Source organism: Scyliorhinus torazame, chromosome 15, assembly GCF_047496885.1.
Source record: "Scyliorhinus torazame isolate Kashiwa2021f chromosome 15, sScyTor2.1, whole genome shotgun sequence".
Classification (NCBI taxonomy): Eukaryota; Metazoa; Chordata; class Chondrichthyes; order Carcharhiniformes; family Scyliorhinidae; genus Scyliorhinus; species Scyliorhinus torazame.
Genome location: NC_092721.1, coordinates 179,841,792 through 179,860,046, shown reverse-complemented (window position 1 = coordinate 179,860,046; position 18,255 = coordinate 179,841,792). Strand labels below are relative to the sequence as shown.

The following is an 18,255-nucleotide window of genomic DNA, read 5'->3' as shown; positions in this document are numbered from 1 at the left end:
GGGTGTACTTGCAACAGATGGACTGCAGCCGTTCAAGAAGTTGGCTTATCGCCACTTCCTCAAGGGTAGTTCAGGACAAGCAGCAAGTGCTGACCTTCCCAGCAACACTCATTTCCCATGCAAATTAAAAAGAAAGTTGTGATGAATGATATCTGTATATACATGTACCTTTAATGTGTAAGCCCCTTTAAGACCGGGTTTGGAACCCTGGGGGACTCCGCCTCCGGCTCCGCCCCCAGGAAGCTGTATATAAGGTTGCGTTCAGTAGGCAGCGTTTAGTGAGCACACTTCTCGGCAGCTGTCTGGTTCTCTGGTAATTAAAGCCTTTGTAATATCAAACTCCTCTCCTGAGTCGTAATTGAGGGTATCTCAATTTAATTACCAGACTACATCATGATGGACAGTGGTCTAAAGCCGGAGAAGCTCAATTTGGACGCTCGGTCGCCGGAAGCCACTGAAATTTTTAAATAGTGGCTCCGGTGCTTTGAGGCCTATCTGAATTCCTCAGAGACTGAAGTTGACGGACCTCGCAAGCTGAGCTTACTACATGCCCGGGTGGGCCACCGACTATCCTCCGTGATCGAGAAAGCTACGACGTACAAAACGGCGGTCAAAATCCTACAGAAGCGCTTCGTAAAGCCGATAAACGAGGTACACGCCAGACATTTGCTCTCGACCTGCCGCCAGCGCTCCGGGGAAACCAACGTCACCATTTGCGGCCATGACCAGCAGGACCATGACGAAAGCCTGAAAGCCTGAGGAAGTTCCTCCAGACCGCCCGGGCCCTCAATCTGACATACAATAAAGAGAAATGCGTGTTCCACACAACCCGGCTAGCCATCCTCGGCTACGTCGTGGAAAACGGGATCCTAGGGCCAGACCCCGACCACATGCGCCCCCTTAAGGAGCTTCCCCTCCTCGGTAGCCTCAAGGCCCTCAAACGGTGCCTGGGGCTCTTTTCCTATTATGGCCAGTGGGTCCCCAGATATGCGGACAAAGCCCGTCCACTCATTAGGACCACGGTTTTTCTCCTGACGGCTGAGGCTCAGTCGGCCTTCAGTCGTATCAAGGCCAATATCATCAAGGCCGCCATGCACGCGGTGGACAAAACCATTCCCTTCCAGGTAGAAAGCGACGCATCAGATGTCGTCCTGGCTGCTACCCTCAACCAGGCGGGCAGACCAGTAGCGATCTTCTGCCGAACCCCCACCGCCTCGGAAATTCGACACTCTGCAGTCGAGAAGGAGGCACAAGCCATAGTGGAGGCCTTGCGGCACTGGAGGCACTACCTAGCCGGTAGGAGGTTCGCCCTGGTCACCGACCAACGGTCGGTTGCTTTTATGTTCAATAACGCACAACGGGGCAAAATAAAGAATGAAAAAATTCTGAGGTGGAGGATCGAACTCTCCACCTACACGTACGATATTACATATTGTCCGGGAAAGCTCAACGAGTCCCCAGATGCCCTGTCCCGCGGCACGTGCGCCAACGCGCAGAAAGACCGTCTGCGGGCCATCCACGATGACCTCTGCCACCCGGGGGTCACCCGGCTTGCCCATTTCATCAAGTCCCGCAACCTACCTTACTCCACCGAGCAGGTCAAGGCCATGACCATGGCTTGCCAGATCTGTGCTGAGTGCAAACCGCACCTCTATCGACCAGACAAGGCTCGCCTGGTAAAGGCCTCTGGGCCCTTTGAGTGACTAAGCGTGGACATCAAAGGGCCCCTCCCGTCCACCAACCGCAACAGTTATTTCCCCACTGTCATCGATGAATTCTCCCGCTTCCCCTTCGCTGTCCCCTGCCCTGATATGACCTCGGCCTCCGTGATAAAGGCATTGCACAGCATCTTCACCCTGTTTGGTTTCCCCGCTTATATCCACAGCGACCGGGGTACATTGTTCATGAGCGATGAGCTGCGTTGCTATCTGCTCAACAAGGGCATCGCCACGAGCAGAACGACCAGCTATTACCCGCAGAGAAACGGACAGGTGGAGAGGGAGAACGTGACAGTTTGGAAGGCCATCCTTCTAGCCCTACGGTCAAGAAGTCTCCCAATCGCCCGCTGGCAGGAGGTCCTACCCGATGCCCTACACTCCATTAGGTCGCTCCTCTGCACGGCCACGAATGAGACTCCTCACAACCGTTTGTTTGTCTTCCCCAGGAAGTCCACCTCTGGGGTCTCACTTCCACGTTGGCTGACGACTCCGGGACCAGTTCTACTCCGGAGACACGTGAGGAGCCATAAGACAGATCCACTGGTCGAGAGGGTCCAACTACTACACGCAAACCCTCAATACGCCTACGTTGAGCACCCCGATGGCAGGCAGGACACCGTTTCCCTGCGAGACCTGGCACCCGCTGGCTCACCCACCGACGCCCCCCTTCCACCGACGCTCCCCTACCTGCACCGGCTGTCGACTCTCACAGCGCCCCCCCATGGTGCCCCTCTCCCCCCCAGCCGGCGCCGGCACCAATCACCCTCGTCACCCCGGATATTCCCCCTGCTCCAACGTAGGCAAAGGCTCAGACAACCGTGCTCCTGGATATACCACCACCGAGGACGACCGTATCCGCCGCACCACCGCCGGAGCTGAGAAGGTCGACACGGGCAATCAGACCACCCAAAAGGCTGAACTTGTAATTCCACTTCACCCCCGATGGACTGTGTTTTCTTTTAAACAGGGGGTGAATGTGATGAATGATATCTGTACACACATGTACCTTTAATGCGTAGGCCCCTTTAAGACTGGGTTTGGAACCCTGGGGGACTCCGGCTCCACCCCCAGGAAGCTGTATATAAGGTTACGTTCAGTAGGCAGCGATGCAGTGAGCACACTTCTCGGCAGCTATCTGGTTTTCTGGTTATTAAAGCCTTTGTATTATCAAACTCCTCTCCTGAGTCGTAATTGAGGGTATCTCAAAAGTACAGACTGCTATTACTGGCAGTGGAGGAAGTGCGTGTTTTAAAGTGGTAGACTGGGTATTGAACAAGGCGACTGCTTTGTCTTGGGTGGTGTCGAGCTTCATGAGTGTTGTTGGAGCTGAGTATTCCATTACACTCCTGACTTGTGCGGTGTCGATGGTGAACAGGCTTTGGGGGTCAGTAGGTGAGTTACTCATCACAGAATTCCCTGGCTGCAACCTGCTTTTATACCCAATTATTTTTTTTTCCAATTAAGGTGCAACTTAGCGAGGCCAATCCCCCTACCAGGCACATCTTTGAATTTAGTGGGTGAGACTGACGCAGACACTGGGCGAATGTGCAAACTCCACACGGACAGTGACCCGGGGCCAGGATCGAACCCGGGTCCTCAGTGCCGTGAGGAAGCAGTGCTAACCACTGCGCCACTGCCGCCTGCAACATGCTCTTGTAACCTCAGTGTTTATATGGCAGATCCAGTTCAGTTTCTATTAAATGGTTCCTGTTGCTATTATTATTCAGGCCTATTATTAGTCGGTGCAGTGGTCTGATTGGTGTGTCGCAGTAGTCACAACAATGGAAAAAGCTGCTGGAGCTGAGACTAACTCATGCCATTATCATTCAAGAGCTGCCTTTTAATTCCAAGATGGTCTGTGAGCGCATGTTCTATCTGGAGGCAGTTACTGAACTTGAGAATTGAGTTAGACAGGGATCTTTCACTGTGGAACATTGAATGTACCTAGCAGCTCATTTCATAGCAGTCCTGATGAAAGGTCATCAACCTGAAATGTTGTGTGGAATCCTCCAGCGCACCATGCCCAACCCCCAGTGCAGTCGTGTCGGGGAATCAACCTCAAAACCCATTCCGTTTGCAAAGAGAGGTTGTAATCTTACAAGCCACTACTCCCAGGGAGCAGCATTGAACTCCCATATCCAGTGCTGTCAGACCTGTGACCTCCCCCATTTCCCACAGTGCTGAAAGATTCCAGCAATCTTACCAGTCAGCGGAAACTTTGGATGAGCCAAAAGCAATCCCGTTACAAAGACCAACAGCAGGAAGGCCCATTTACGGGTGAGCACGGAGGCAGGCAAGTCTGAATTCACGCTGCCGGCTGGTGTACGGGTGTGCGAGCGACATCCCAGCCCCGGGCCAGAGGCAGGATTGAAGGTGGGAGGGATAGCTGCCCACAAGCAGCTGGTAGATGATTCAGGTAAGCTATGGCAATTAATTCAGAGGGATCTGGTGTCCTGGTACCTGAATCATCACCCGGTGTGGAGAGGCGGGGAAGGAGGAGGACCTCCTCGTGAACCTGAGCCTGACCAAACTTGCCATCAACAGTTCCAGGTCGCGGGCAACCGCTGTCTGCCCCTCTATCTCAGCTCCATTTGCGGCAGGTGTCCCTGGAGAGAGAGCACACGGCGCCTACCTGCAGCGTCGAGGCCATCCGTGCCCACTGGGAACCGCAGGGACTGGGGGTCCCTTATCAACCCCCTTAATCAGCCTTTCATTTGATGTTTTCAGTTTCATTTGGGATTTTCTTTTTGTTTAAGGCAGTATCCCTTTAAGGGGCTGCCCCTTTAACTTGTACTTCAGGTTGTTTGATTTATTTTAATTGTTTTTTTACCCAAAATAGGATACATGAATCATAAAGTTAGTATGCAAGTGCAGCAAGTGATTAGGAAGTAAAATGGAATATTGTCATTTATTGCAAGAGGAATCAATAAAGTAAGGATGTTTTGCAGCACTAGCAGCACATTTTTGAGCACGTTGGGGAGACCACATCTGGCATACAATATGTAAGGTAATATTTAAGGCAGAGGGAGATAGTGTCTTGGCTAACATGGGAGTGAAAGGATATTGGGATGGGGCTGTAGGCAGGCGTGTGGATTTGAGGCAATAATCAGATCAGCTATGCTCTTATTAATTGGCAGAGCAGGCTTCAGGGGCCCAATGGCCTACTCTTCCTAATTTGTATATAGGTTCTAGATGGCTGGTGGACTCTCTCTCGCGCTCTCTCTCTCTCTCTTCCCCACAAGCTTAGCCTCCTGCTTGCGGACCTTGTGGCCAACGCTCCATCCCGGCTTTGGGACCCCGCCCATTTATCTGGTAACAGAGTTCAACCTCCACCATTGCAGCCTGGTTGCTGTAGCCATTTTTCTTGCCGCGTAAGTTTTAAAGTGACCTCTGTAAGATAGACGTTCCCTGTCCCTCACTCCTCTCACTTATGCTCGCTCTCTCACTCTTTATCTCCCTGAAGTTCTTTCCGTGCTGGAGGGTCTCCTCTTTGCTGTCCAGCCTCGAGACGGCACTCACTGTCCTTAATTGAATGGCAATCCTACCCTCTGGTGACTGTCCAATTCAGGGAAAGCAGTGCAGCCGATTCAGTGCGGGGCCGGGTCCCCCACTTGACCCAAATACCATGGTCCCAACACAAACCCTAACTTCCTGCCCCAGATGTGACACTTAATGACCAGAATATTCTTTTTTGTGTCTTTTCCCGGATTTATTTCTTTTAATATGATGTGAAAATTGAAATCAAGTGATTAACTCAAGATCTTCTTTATTGCCTTTGTTTGTGTTTAGGAGACGGAGTTTGACCCCATGAAGTTTAACAGTGTGATAGAATGTGAAAAGCCACACAACGATCTGAACAGATTTCGAGGATATATGTAAGTACTGCACAGTCATGTGCAGCAAGACACCTTGCCTAACTAGGAAGGACTGCCTCTGACCTGTCACTGAGCGGCTGTTGTTGTTACCACTAGCTCTAGTTAGTAGCCTTGAACCCCATGCAGGTGGATGAACTGATGCATCTCCGCCTGTCTTGCAATGCTCTCAAATCTTTGTAGTTCCTGTACAATAATTTACCATCACTCACGTGTTGAGATGAAAAGGTCATTCTTTTCCAGTTAATCTTCACTGAATCGGTGATGTACTGAAACACAATAAAGTGTAGATCAACAGTTAACAACAGGGTGCCATTTAATCATTACTGAGAATCAGTCTGCTCTTTTGCTAATTTTCTCTCAACTTTGTCTCTTGCACATTGTTGCACATTTTTCTTTCTTCTTCTGTCTCCTCTTCTACAGACTCTGACTTCTGCTGGACTGCAGTTCCGTGGCGTGTCGATAGATCGCATGTACCCTCCCGTTGTGGCTGTAAGCTCGAGCATCGAGTGTCGCGAGATTTAAGAGCAGGGCTTGCCAAACTGTGGGTTGTACACACGCGCACACTCTGATTCAATAACTCTTGTACCTCCAAACTTTCACATTGTGATCACACTAAGAGTTTGAGAAGCGGTGTTTTAGATCAAGGATGAGCACCACTTGTTGAGCTAATCTTAGATATTATGCACAACGCTGTCCACCATCTGCAAAGCTCAAGTCAGCAGTATGCCGAAGTACTCTGCGGCCTGGATGAGTACAGCTCCCAAGAACACTCGAAGCTCAACATCCAGAACAAAGCAGCCCATTTGTTTGGCACCCCATCAATCATCTTTAACATTCATCTCTGACGCACAGTGGTAACAGTGTGAGTCATCTACAACCGTGTCCTCCAACCTTTTTAAGCACATCACTTTGAAAATCAAAATACAACACAAGATTCACTTAATTTAAATTTAATAAATTTTCACTTTATTAAAACCAAAATAAAATGCACGCTATGCATTACACTCTTAGTGAGACACCGAGCTTGCCCATTGTCTGTGAGGGTCGTATTTTGAGATGGCCAGTCTCACACAGATGGCCATCTGTGAGACGAGTGCGATAACTGGACTTGATCATTTTCCAGCTGAAGTATTGGATGCAGTTCTGGAATCCACATTATAGGAGGGATGTGATCGCACTGGAAAGGGTGCAGAGGATGATTGCCTGGGCTGGAGAGTTTTAGCTATGAAGAGAAATTGGATAGACCGGGGTTGTTTAACTTGGAGCAGAGGAGGGACATGATTGAGATGTATAAAATTAAGGGGCATAGAGAGAGTAGACAGGAAGAAACTTTTCCCCTTGGTGGAGGGATCATTGACCAGGGGTTGTGAGGAAAAACCTTTTCACCCAGAAGGTGGTGTGAGTCTGGAACCCGCTGCCTGAAAGGATGGTGGGGGCAGAGACCCTCATAACATTTAAGATGTATTTAGATGTACACTTGTGATGCCAGGGCCTAAAAGGCTATGGGCCAAGTGCTGGAAAATGGGATTAGAAAAGTTAGGTGTTTGTTTTTGACTGGCGCAGACGTGATGGGACCAAAGGGCTTTTTCTGTCCTGTAGACCTCTCTGATTCTATCTAGGAAAAATACATCGGAGGTATATGGATCCAAAGTAGGCCTTCACCTTGAGTGCTGAGCATATCAATAGAAGGAACTTCTCTCGGTCTACAAATCCCCCAAAGTCTTTGTCCTTTGACCATAGCTTTCAGCTTTATGTCATTTCGCAAGGTGATGGTTTCCATGTCAAGTCCATTGCTATGTTCAAACACCTGCTGAAATTGTGCTGTCACTTCTCCATTGCCCACTTGAAGTAAAGGATTTGAGACAGACCTCCTCGCCTCTTGTTCTTCCTTCGAGTGGCAAAAAAGTGAGAAAGCCCTCCTTGGTGCTGAGTCTTTGAATATCATGCGGTCATTCAATCTCTGGGCCGCATCCGTCCTGTCTACTGATTCACCAAACTACTGTGAGAAACATTCTCACAGCCTGTTAAGTGTTGGTGTATTTACTGAGACACATCTTCGGGTTATAATTCCACCCTTCTGGCTACTGTTAAAAGCGCCGAGCGGCATGCTCTTGATGGCTGTCATAATTTAATCTTTGTTTTTAAAGTCTTTGAACAAAGTGTTGGCAGCAACCATCAGAGCCTCCTAGATTAAATTCGCCATTGGTGAATGGTTTCTTATGTTTCGTTAGCAGATAGCTAATGCAAAACAACACCTCTTAGTTATCCGAGAATCAAAGAATTTACAGTGCAGAAGGAGGCCATTCGGCCCATCGAGTCTGCACTGGTCCTTGGAAAGAACACACTACTTAAGCCCACGCCTCCACCCTATCCCCGCAACCCAGAACCCCACCTAAACTTTTTGGACACTAAGGGTAATTTGGCATGGTCAATCTACCTAACCTGCACATCTTTGGACTGTGGGAGGAAACCGGAGCACCTGGAGGAAACCCACGCAGCCACTGGGAGAACGTGCAGACTCCGCACAGACAGTGACCCAAGCCGGGAATCGAACCTGGGACCCTGGAGCTGTGAAGCAACTGTGCTAACCACTCTGCTACCGTACTACAGTGTTATTCTTGCCTCTAGCCACAAGTTTTAAAAAGCGTGACCGTTGGGCTTTCAAAATTCTCTTTAACCCCCCCCCCACAAACTTTCTTCGTCCCAATCATGCTGTTTAAAGGGAACTTTTCTTGAAATGATATATGCATTGTGTTGTGATGCTGTTCCAAATCACTCCCCTCGAGGCTGCACTCTGTTGATGAATGATACAAATGGGCTTGCCTGTGACATTTGACCTCTTGGCGGTCCCTAGCGCCTCGCTCAATTTTATCTTCAACCAGCATTTTCCAAGCTTTGGCACCTGCCAGAATCTCTTTGCCTGAATCGTGCGGTGCACCCTCTGATAAAGGGACCTGAGGAATGATCAGCGTTCCTACAATTCCAGAACCACACTTGGAAGCTGGAGTTGAAGCCTTACAGAGCGTTACCAGTAACTATTAGCCTATTAGCATGGCAATGTTTCCTTTTTAAATGTATGAGCATGTTGTGCTTCAGACTGAGAAGATTGTGAGTTGAGGGAAAGGCTGCACCATTGACCAACTCTTCAAGATTCTGGGGCCACAAATTTCAACCTTGTGTCATGTTTATGGCCTTTCACAAGACCAGGAAGATAAAATAAATCCACCGTCTGTCTTGCCGGCACCAGGCAATGGGAATCGACTGTTCGCGATCCCGTCATTCATTATGGACTATCTGGAGACCACTGATCTACAAGATGCACTGCAAGACCTCTCAAAGGCTCCTTCGGCAGCACCTTCCATAGATACATAGAAGATAGGAGGAGGCCTTTTGGCCCTTCGAGCCTGCTCCGCCATTTATCATGATCATGGCTGATCATCCAACTCAATAGCCTAATCCTGCTTTCTCCCCATAACCTTTGATCCCATTCGCCCCAAGTGCTATATCCAGCCGCCTCTTGAATATATTCAATGTTTTAGCATCAACTACTTCCTCTGCTAACAAATTCCACAGTCTCACCGCTCTTTGAGTGAAGAAATGTCTCCGCATCTCTGTCTGAAATGGTTTACCCTGAATCCTCAGACTGTGACCCCTGGTTCTGGATACACCGACCATCGGGAACATCTTCCCTGCATTTACCCTGTTTACTCCTGTTAGAATTTTATACGTCTCAATGAGATTTCCCCCCCCCTCATTCGTCTGAACAATCCTAACCTAGTCAATCTCTCCTCATACAGTCCCGCCATCCCTGGAATCAGTCTGGTAAACCTTCGCTGCACTCGCTCGAGAGCAAGAACATCGTTCTTCAGAAAAGGAGACCAAACGGCACACACTATTTCAGGTGTGGCCTCACCAAGGCCCTGTATAATTGCAGCAACACATCCCTGCTCCTGTACTCGAAACATACCATTAGCCTTTCTTTACCGCCTACTGCACCTGTGAACTTTACCACCTAGAAGGACAAGGGCAGCAAACACATGGTGGCAACACCTTCACCTGGAGGTTCCACCTCCAAGCCATTCATCATCCTGACTTGGAAAATATATCGCCGTTCCTTCACAGTTGCTGGGTCCAAATCCTGGAACTCTCTCCCTAACAGCGCTTTGGGTGCACCTACACCACATCGACTGCAGTGGTTCAAGAAGGTGACTCACCACCACCATCTCAAGGGCAATTAGGGATGGGCAATAAATGCTGGCCTGGTCAGCGACGCCCACATCCCGTGAAAGAGTTTTTTTAAAAAGGAATCCGGAGCTCTACTTGAGCAACTCCTTCTTTCACTCCCCCACCCACCTCGCACCCAGTTCAGAGTTACTAACAACTTCAGCAGATCAGTTGGGGCACCAGTTGAAGTTAGCTGACTGAGGAGAACCAATTGTTTTGAACCCAGTCTGTTGTTTCAACGCTATATATAGGGTGGCGCAGCCACGCACCGATCCAGGTTCGGGGGCAGGAAGGAAACGGTGACATTACTTAAAATTTAAGAAAGCAACGCTTGTTTTCTTCCCAGCGAGGCCAGATTCCGGTCTAGCTATCAAACAAGGGAGCGACAACCGAAAACTCTGGAAAAGCTCAGCAGGTCAGGCAGAGCCTTGGAGGGAGAAACAGAGTTAGTGTTTCAGAACATCCCCAAGGAAGAGTCGTACGGATGTGAAATGCTAACTCTGGGTGCGATTCTCCAGCCGCATTGCGTTCAAGGGAGAGCATAGCACGGCTGGTGAATGCCGGGAGAGTCTTCCAGCGAGGCCCCTGACAGCCTCTGCGCCTCGTGGGATTCTCCAAAGTCCTGGCCCTCCCTCTGGAACACGGGCACCTTGGCACTGCCCAGTTGGCACCTTGACACTGCCACCCTGGCACTGTTGGGGTTCCCAGATGGCACTGCCAAGCCAGCAGGAGAACTGCCAGGGCGGCAGTCCATAAAATAAGGGTGGAGGGAGGGTTTGAAGGGTGGGTGAGTGCAGGGTAGGTAAGAAGGGGCCTCAGAGGATGGAGGGGTGATGGATGTGCGTCCTGGAAAAGAAGGGGTGCTGTAAGGGGGCTTGGGAGGTGGGGGGGGCCTGAAGAGGGATGGCCCCTCCGGACCCCATAGCGGGGTGTCCTCACTTGGGGGGTGTGGGGTAGTGTCCATGTGTGTGGGGGAGTGACATTGCCCATGGGTGGTGGGTGTGGAGATTGTGGCACCCTTTCAAAATGGCGGCCTGATTTTGGAGTTCAACTCTCCAGTGCTAAAAAAATTTCTAAGTGTGAGCTAAATGGGTGCGAAACTCCCCAGGGTGCAGAAAAGTAACTAAGCGTCATTGAATAGCGGTGCGGGACTCACTGGCAGAGCGGGCGGGAATCTCCCTGAAAAACCCGCCATAAATTAACTAAGAAATTTTCTGGGAGAATCGCACCCCCTTGTTCCTCTCTCCACAGGTGCTGCCAGACCTGCTGGTTTTTTCCAGCATTTTCTGTTCTTATTTCCAGGGTCCGCAGTATTTTTGCTTTGGTGAGATAAAGGAGTGTTTCCTCGTCTATTTTTGGAAGCTACCTGCTGCGCAGTTCTTAATCACGTATGCTCATCTCAGCTGTGCAAGATTGAGAGGCAGTCACGTGTCAGTTATGTAAAAGTAATCAGTTAGACAGAAGGATCATTAGAACAGACAAGCTTGGACTGTAAAAAGGCCAAGATCAGTAGATTTAACTCAAATTAATCTGACATGTGTTTCGTGTTATTGAAGAAACAGATGTTCCTTTCACTCTATTAGTCTGGTGGAGCCTGGTTACTTCAGAGTGTAGCCTGCAGTACGTGTGCAATTGTTCTTTTAATGGGTTCTGAACTTGGCTTATTAACATTAAAGCTTGCACGTGTCTCTACTTCTCATTGAAGTTGCGCTGTGTAATAGTAATGAGTGCGCCAACAGATTTCCATGTTTTGAAGAAACCTGTTCGTAAGTTGAACAGACAGCCTGTTAGTCAATAACGGTGCCCCATGTCATTTCCGCTTCTGGCATGTCGAATGTGCCACTTGCATGTGAAAAAATGATAATGTTGGGGAAAATTTGAACTTTCTAGAAATTTGAAACCGAAAAATGACTGCAGTCTGCAGCCAGGCAGCAAACATTAGAATGGGGAAATTAGTGCCATTCAAAATTCTTCATCAGGATCCTAGAAAACTGATCATCTCTTTCCTGTAGCAATCTTCTATGAAAAAGAAAGCAAGTTGGTGTCCCTTCACGGACACAGAACCTCCCTATCCCTGCATGGATACAGGACCTCTTTTTCCGCCCCACCCTTCAATGCCCCCAGCCTTTAGGAGGCCTCTTCATGTGCGCCTTCCACTACCAGCCCCCCTTCATACCTGGCCTTCATACCCCCCTTTCAAAGGCCCCGGCCCTTGGCAGTCCAATCTGGCACCCGGGCAATGTCCCCGAAACTCTCGGGGGGCAATGTCAGGTCACCTCCCCCTCTCCCTGGGGTCTGTATTTACTGTGTACCCCTGGCGGGTCCTGTTCACCAGGTCCCTGTTTGTCAAGACCTGTTATAAATCCTGCTGGAGGTAGAGGGAAGTCCCAACATGGGGGGGTGATACAGTGGGGAGGCTGATGACCATGTAAATATATGTGCTATTTGGTCAGAAACAGCTGTGTTTATTCACCAGCTTGGAGAATTCACATACCCTCGGCTTCCTCTTACTTTCCCAATTTAAAATGCAGAGGCAAATGCGGCACGCTCTGCAGTACCTGTGATTTGAATATTTGTTTTGAATCTTTGCTGGCGCTGCTTTATTTATTTTTCCCCACGGACGCTGAGCAATGGCTCGGGATTTGACAAAGGTTTGGTTATTGAGGGAGAGTACTGCGAGATTTGGCAGCTTTATGATTGTTTTTTTTCCAAATGTGTCGAAACAAAATCCCTTTTTGCGTGTACGCATTTCTGCTCGGTAGCTACTTCAAGGCAACTGACTGGGATGATTTTTAACGTTGTGCTTTTTCACCGTGCTGTGTAATGAAGCTGCTTAATAACTTGTATCTGGCCTTGTCTGACCACGTATTTGTTTAGTCTGCCTTCAGGATGGTTAAATAAGCACGTGTGTGAGACAAGTCTAGTTCAGATTACAAGTGGGATATTGTTGCCCCTCCTCCCCCACTCCCAGTCAGAGTACAGGAGGGAGATGGAGAACCTGGTGGAGTGGTGCAGCGACAACAATCTCCCCCTCAATGTCAGCAAAACTAAAGAGCTGGTCATTGACTTCAGGAAGCAAAGTGCTGTCAGCATCAACGGGGTCGAGGTGGAGATAGTTGACAGCCTCAAATTCCTAGGTGTGCACATCTCCAAAATTCTGTCCTGGTCCATCCACGTCGGCACTACAAGCACAACAACGCTTATACTTCCTCAGGAAGCTAAGGAAATTCAGCATGTCCACATTGACCCTTACCAGCATTTACAGATGCACTATAGAAAGCATCCTATCGGGCTGCATCACAGCCTGGTATGGCAACTGCTCGGCCCAAGACCGCAAGAAACTTCAGAGAGTCGTGAACACCGCCCAGTCCATCACACAAACCCACCTCCCATCCATTGTCTCTATTTCCACCTCCCACTGCCTGGGGAAAGCGGGAAGCATAATCAAAGACCCCTCCCACCCGGCTTACTCACTCTTCCAACTTCTTCCATCGGGCAGGAGATACAAAAGTCTGAGAACACGCACGAACAGACTGAAAAACAGCTTCTTCCCCGCTGTTACCAGAGCCCTAAACAACCCTCTTGTGGACTGATCTGACTAATACTACACTCCTGTATGCTTCACCCGAGGTCTGTGCCTATGTATTTATATTGTGTACCTTGTGGTGCCCTATTAGGTTTTTTTTTTGCATGTACTAAATATCTGTTTGAGTTTCACGCAGAAAAATACTTTCACTGTACCTCGGTACACGTGACAGTAAACAAATCCAAATCCCCGAAATTATGCAATTGTCTAGTCAAATCTATCATAGAATCTCTACAGTGCAGAAGGAGGCCATTCAGCCCATCGAGTCTTCGCCGACCTTCGGAAGAGCACTAGAGCAGTAGGGCAATGTGGTCAGCAGGAAACATAAATGGGCTGCTTGTGGGAGCAGCAGCTGATTGTCTCGAATCCTGACCCACACCCCACCATCCATTTGTTAAACATGCCAGCTGGTACCAGGAAATTGCATCACCTCCTCTGATCCAGCCTCTGCCTCTGACCCGATAGGTCAGTGCAGGTCCTGTTTTCCCCTTCGCTGACCGGTGGAAAATCCAAGAGCGTTGGCCTTGGATTAGCTGAGAACTAGCTTCAAAGGACAACGTCAGTGTTGCGAGAGGCAAGGTTGACCTGAGCACTTCGCGGGCATGAAAGTGGATGTGCTAAAAAGATTTGGGCAGGGAAAGCCGCCTGGGGAAAGTAGCTGCTCGCAAATTATCTAATTAATCCGTGATGTGGTGAGGATTCCTCTGCAGTTCACACGGCCAGCACCCATCCTCGGAAGGGTAGCTGACCTATTTCAGTATTAGATTAGTCACAGTAACAGCAATAGCTCAGGCGTGCTGCACAGTTTAGATTTTCCCAATTAGTTTTTCCAGGTTTACCGTTTCTCTGATTAATGAATAGAATCATAGAATTTACAGTGCAGAAGGAGGCTATTCGGCCCATTGAGTCTGCACTGGCCCTTGGAAAGAGCACCCTACCTAAGCACAAACGCCCCCCCCCCCCTAATCCCAGTAACCCAACCCAACCTTTTTGGACACTACGGGCAATTTATCATGGCCAATCCACCTAACCTGCACATTTTTGGACTGTGGGAGGAAACCGGAGCACCCAGAGGAAACCCACGCAGACACAGGGAGAAAGTGCAAACTCCGCACAGACAGTGGCCCAATCGGGAATCGAACATGGGACCCTGGAGCTGTGAAGCAACTGTGTTAACCACTATGCTTGGTCGGTAACAGCTCTGGAATTTCACGCACAAACACCGAAAGGGAATGTGACAGGCTCTCATTGTAGCTCAGACAGTGTTTCGTACATTTTAAGAGGTTTCTACGTCGCCTTCCAGGCGCTAAAGAGTCCATCATTCATTGTCTGATTGGCTAACAGATTGGACCGGACGTTAACTCTGAGGGGGGTGGGCTGAGGAGGGACTGCTTTGGGATCGGGAAATCTGGATAGAGGAGGGTGGAAAACAAGGCCCATGTCCTGTTGAATTTACAGCATGACCTGCTTTGCACTGAACAGCGATTCCGGGGTGCCACATTCACTGTCGCACCACAGTCGCGTGCCGAGTGATCAGTCTGCCACCCAGAAGGGTATGCAGCAGAAGGTACACTCAGATGATGCTCCATCATTTTCAGCCTCCAGTCCGATCACTCCTAACCTATGGGAGCCAGAAGCCATAACACCATCCCGGCCTTGTGTTGAAATTGCAGTTTTGCCCGCTGCCCTGCACGGCTGCCTCCTGTCAGGTTCTGAGCTCGCCTGCCGAAAAGAACAGGTTAAAATTCCAATCAGCGGGAAGGCTGTGGCATCGCAGCAGCCAACGCTGCCACGCTGATTTTTACCTGCCCACTTGAGTTCCACCAGTGGAAGCGACAGTGACGCGTTCGAGTTCAGACAGGGGCCCCGTAAAAGTGCGCCATTTTTAGTGGCGGTCCGAGGAAGTGTGTCAATCTTTGCCGCACATCATTTAGAAAACCTTGGCGCTAAAACAGAAAAAAACCAAATGATCCATTCCAAGCAAAAAAGGGTTAACATTTTTCTACTGAACGATTACGTTACTTCAGGACTTTGCTCGTTAAAAATTCCTAGGTTGCGGAATATTCACTGGGCTTATTTCTTGGACTTCTGTCCATTTTTCCTTTCTGCTGTTTTGAGTTTAGTTCAGTGATTATGAAAACCTAGCTGCACGTCCTGTCTAAATTACATAATTCTGTTAACCAGCCGAGAGTTGCAGCATTGCAGTCCAACAAAATGATTAATCATTCCCCATTCAATATAAAGATTTATGTATTTTTCACGAAAGGAGTTTCATTTTTCTGACGGTCAGCTTTTTAACCGAGAGAGAAATATTGCACTATGATGTTTAGGAACTCTGGGCGTGGTGTTACGTTAAAACACTAAAATATGTCTGTAATTCGCCACTGCAAATAAATGCCTGACTGAAGCAGCTTACTGTAAATACATGGTTGGCTTCCTTCACCTCAGCAATGTTTTTTCACCTGTGGAGTGCTTTATCTGATTTGCTCCATTATTTGTTGGCGACTAAACCTGTGGCAAACTGCACACTGTTGAACCCACAGAGATGGGCTAAAAACCTGATGTGAATGAGCTTGGCAACTTCACCAGCTGAGGCAGAAAGGAGTCAGAAAGTGTTTGTTATTATTCCCTTGAGGTTTTTCTAGGACCGATCGTATTTGCATTGAGTTTCCTATTGCTCCCGTCGACTTGCTCCTTTTCCTCACAGCTGCACAGCATTTTCTGGCGGCTCATTCGAATAATCCTTTCTCATGCAGACAACAGGAAGGCAATTTATAATCTGAGTGGCTATAGATTGACGGGAGGGGGGCGGAAAATGTGCAACAAGTCCTCATCCACCAATTGCTGAAGGTAAAGCATGCAAATGCAGCAGATGGCAACTAGGGGGCAGCTCGGTGCCGCAGTGGTTAGCACTGAGACTGCAGCATTGAGGTCCCGGGTTCGAATCCCGGCCCTGGGTCACTGTCCGTGTGGAGTTTGCACATTCTCCCCGTGTCTGCATGGGTTTCGCCCCCACAACCCAAATATATGTGCAGGTTAGGTGGATTGGCCACGCTAAAAAATGACTCCTTAATTGGGAAAAAAAAAAAAAGAATTGGGTACTCTTAAATTAAAAAAAAAAAAAGAACGCAAGTAATATGTTGGCCTTCGTAGCGAGAGGATTCAATAACAGGAGCAAGGATATCTTGCTGCAATTATACAGGGCCGAGGTGAGACCTCACCCTGGAATATTGTGTGCAGTTTTGTTCCCCTTATCTAAGGAAGGATGTTCTTGCTGTGGAGGGAGTGCAGCAAAGGTTTACTGGACTGATTCCTGGGATGCCGGGGCTGACGTATGAGGAGAGATTGAATCGGTCAGGATTATATTCGCTGGAGATTAGAAAAATCAGGAGGGAATCTCATAGCAACCTATAAAATTCTAACAGGACTAGACAGGGTAGATGCACGTAGGATGTTCCCGATGGCGGGGGAATCCTGAATCAGGACCCACAGTCTTAAGGATACAGGGTAAACCATTTATGACTGAGATGCAGAGAAATTTCTTCACCCACAGAAAGTAGTTGAGGCCAAACCATCATGTTTTCAAGAAGGAGTATAACTCTTAGGGCAAAAGGGTATCAGGTGAAAGCGGGCAAAGGTTACTAAGTTGGATGATCGTAATGAATGACTGAGCAGGCTGGAAGGGCTGAATGGTCTTCTGCACCTATTTTCTATGTTCCTATGCATGGATAAGTTATTCTTCAGGTTGGGGAATCACTGCCTCCCCAATCTGACATCGCACATGTTCCACCTTCCAGTCAGGGTCACAACGCTCTGATCAGATAGGAGAGCTGAGTCTGATTAGGAACAAAAGAACAAAGGAAATTACAGCACAGGAACAGGCCCTTCGGCCCTCCAAGCCTGCACCGACCATGCTACCCATCTGAACTAAAACCCCTACCCTTCCAGGGACCTTGGGCTGGATTCCCCGTCCCGCCGTGCCAGATTTCTGGTTCAGCACGCCGGCAGGGTGCTCCGTTACACCGGCCGGTCAATGAGGTTTCCCATTGTGGGGCAGCCCCATGCCATCGGGAAACCCCCAGGCTGCCGGCAAAACGGAGCATCCCGATGGCGGAGAATCCAGACCCATATCCCTCTGTTCCCATCCTGTTCATGTATTTGTTAAGATGCACTTTAAAAGTCACTATCATATCTGCTTCCATTACCTCCCCCGGCAGCTCTTTTGTTCATGTTTAGATCAAGGCTGCAATGAGGTCAGGAGCTGAGCGGCCCTGACGGAGCCCAAACTGAGCACCACTGAGCTGGTTGTTGCTGAGTAAGTAGCACTATCATCGGCCCATTCCATCGCTCTACCAATGATCCGGAATAGATTGATAGGGAGGTAATTGGCTGGTTTGGATTCATCCCGCTTTTGTAGACTGGACATGCCTGGGCAATTTTCCACATCGCTGACTAGATGTCAGTGTTAAAGCTGTACTGGAGCAACTTGACCTGTGCATGGCTCATTCAGGAGAATAAGCCGGAATGTTTTCACGGCCCATAGCATTTGCAGTATCCCGTGCCTTCAGCTGTTTCTTAATATATGGAGTGAATCGAATTAACTGAAGACTGGCTTCTGAAATGCTCGGGACGTCCAGAGGAAGCCAAGGTGGATCATCCACTGGCACTTCTGATTGTAGATGGTTGCAAATGCTTAAGCCTTGTCTTGAGGGTGGAGATATTTGTGGAGCCTCTTCCAATTTGTTGTTTAATCGTCCACCATTGTGACGACTGGGTGTGGCAGGACTGAAGAGCTTGTATCTGATTTGTTGGTTGTGGGGTATCCGTATCCCACGGATTGTCTCCGTCTATC

At 48.9% G+C, this 18,255-nt stretch overlaps 1 protein-coding gene across 2 annotated transcripts in view; it reads left to right on the top strand.

Moving 5' to 3' along the window:
- Nucleotides 1-18,255, top strand: part of atp10a (ATPase phospholipid transporting 10A) — a 355,898-nt gene that overhangs the window by 248,444 nt on the left and 89,199 nt on the right. For both annotated transcript variants that reach the window (XM_072477214.1, XM_072477215.1), the window contains one exon: nt 5,508-5,593. In XM_072477214.1, coding sequence (XP_072333315.1) covers nt 5,508-5,593 — 86 coding nt within the window. The remainder of the gene's footprint in view (nt 1-5,507; nt 5,594-18,255) is intronic.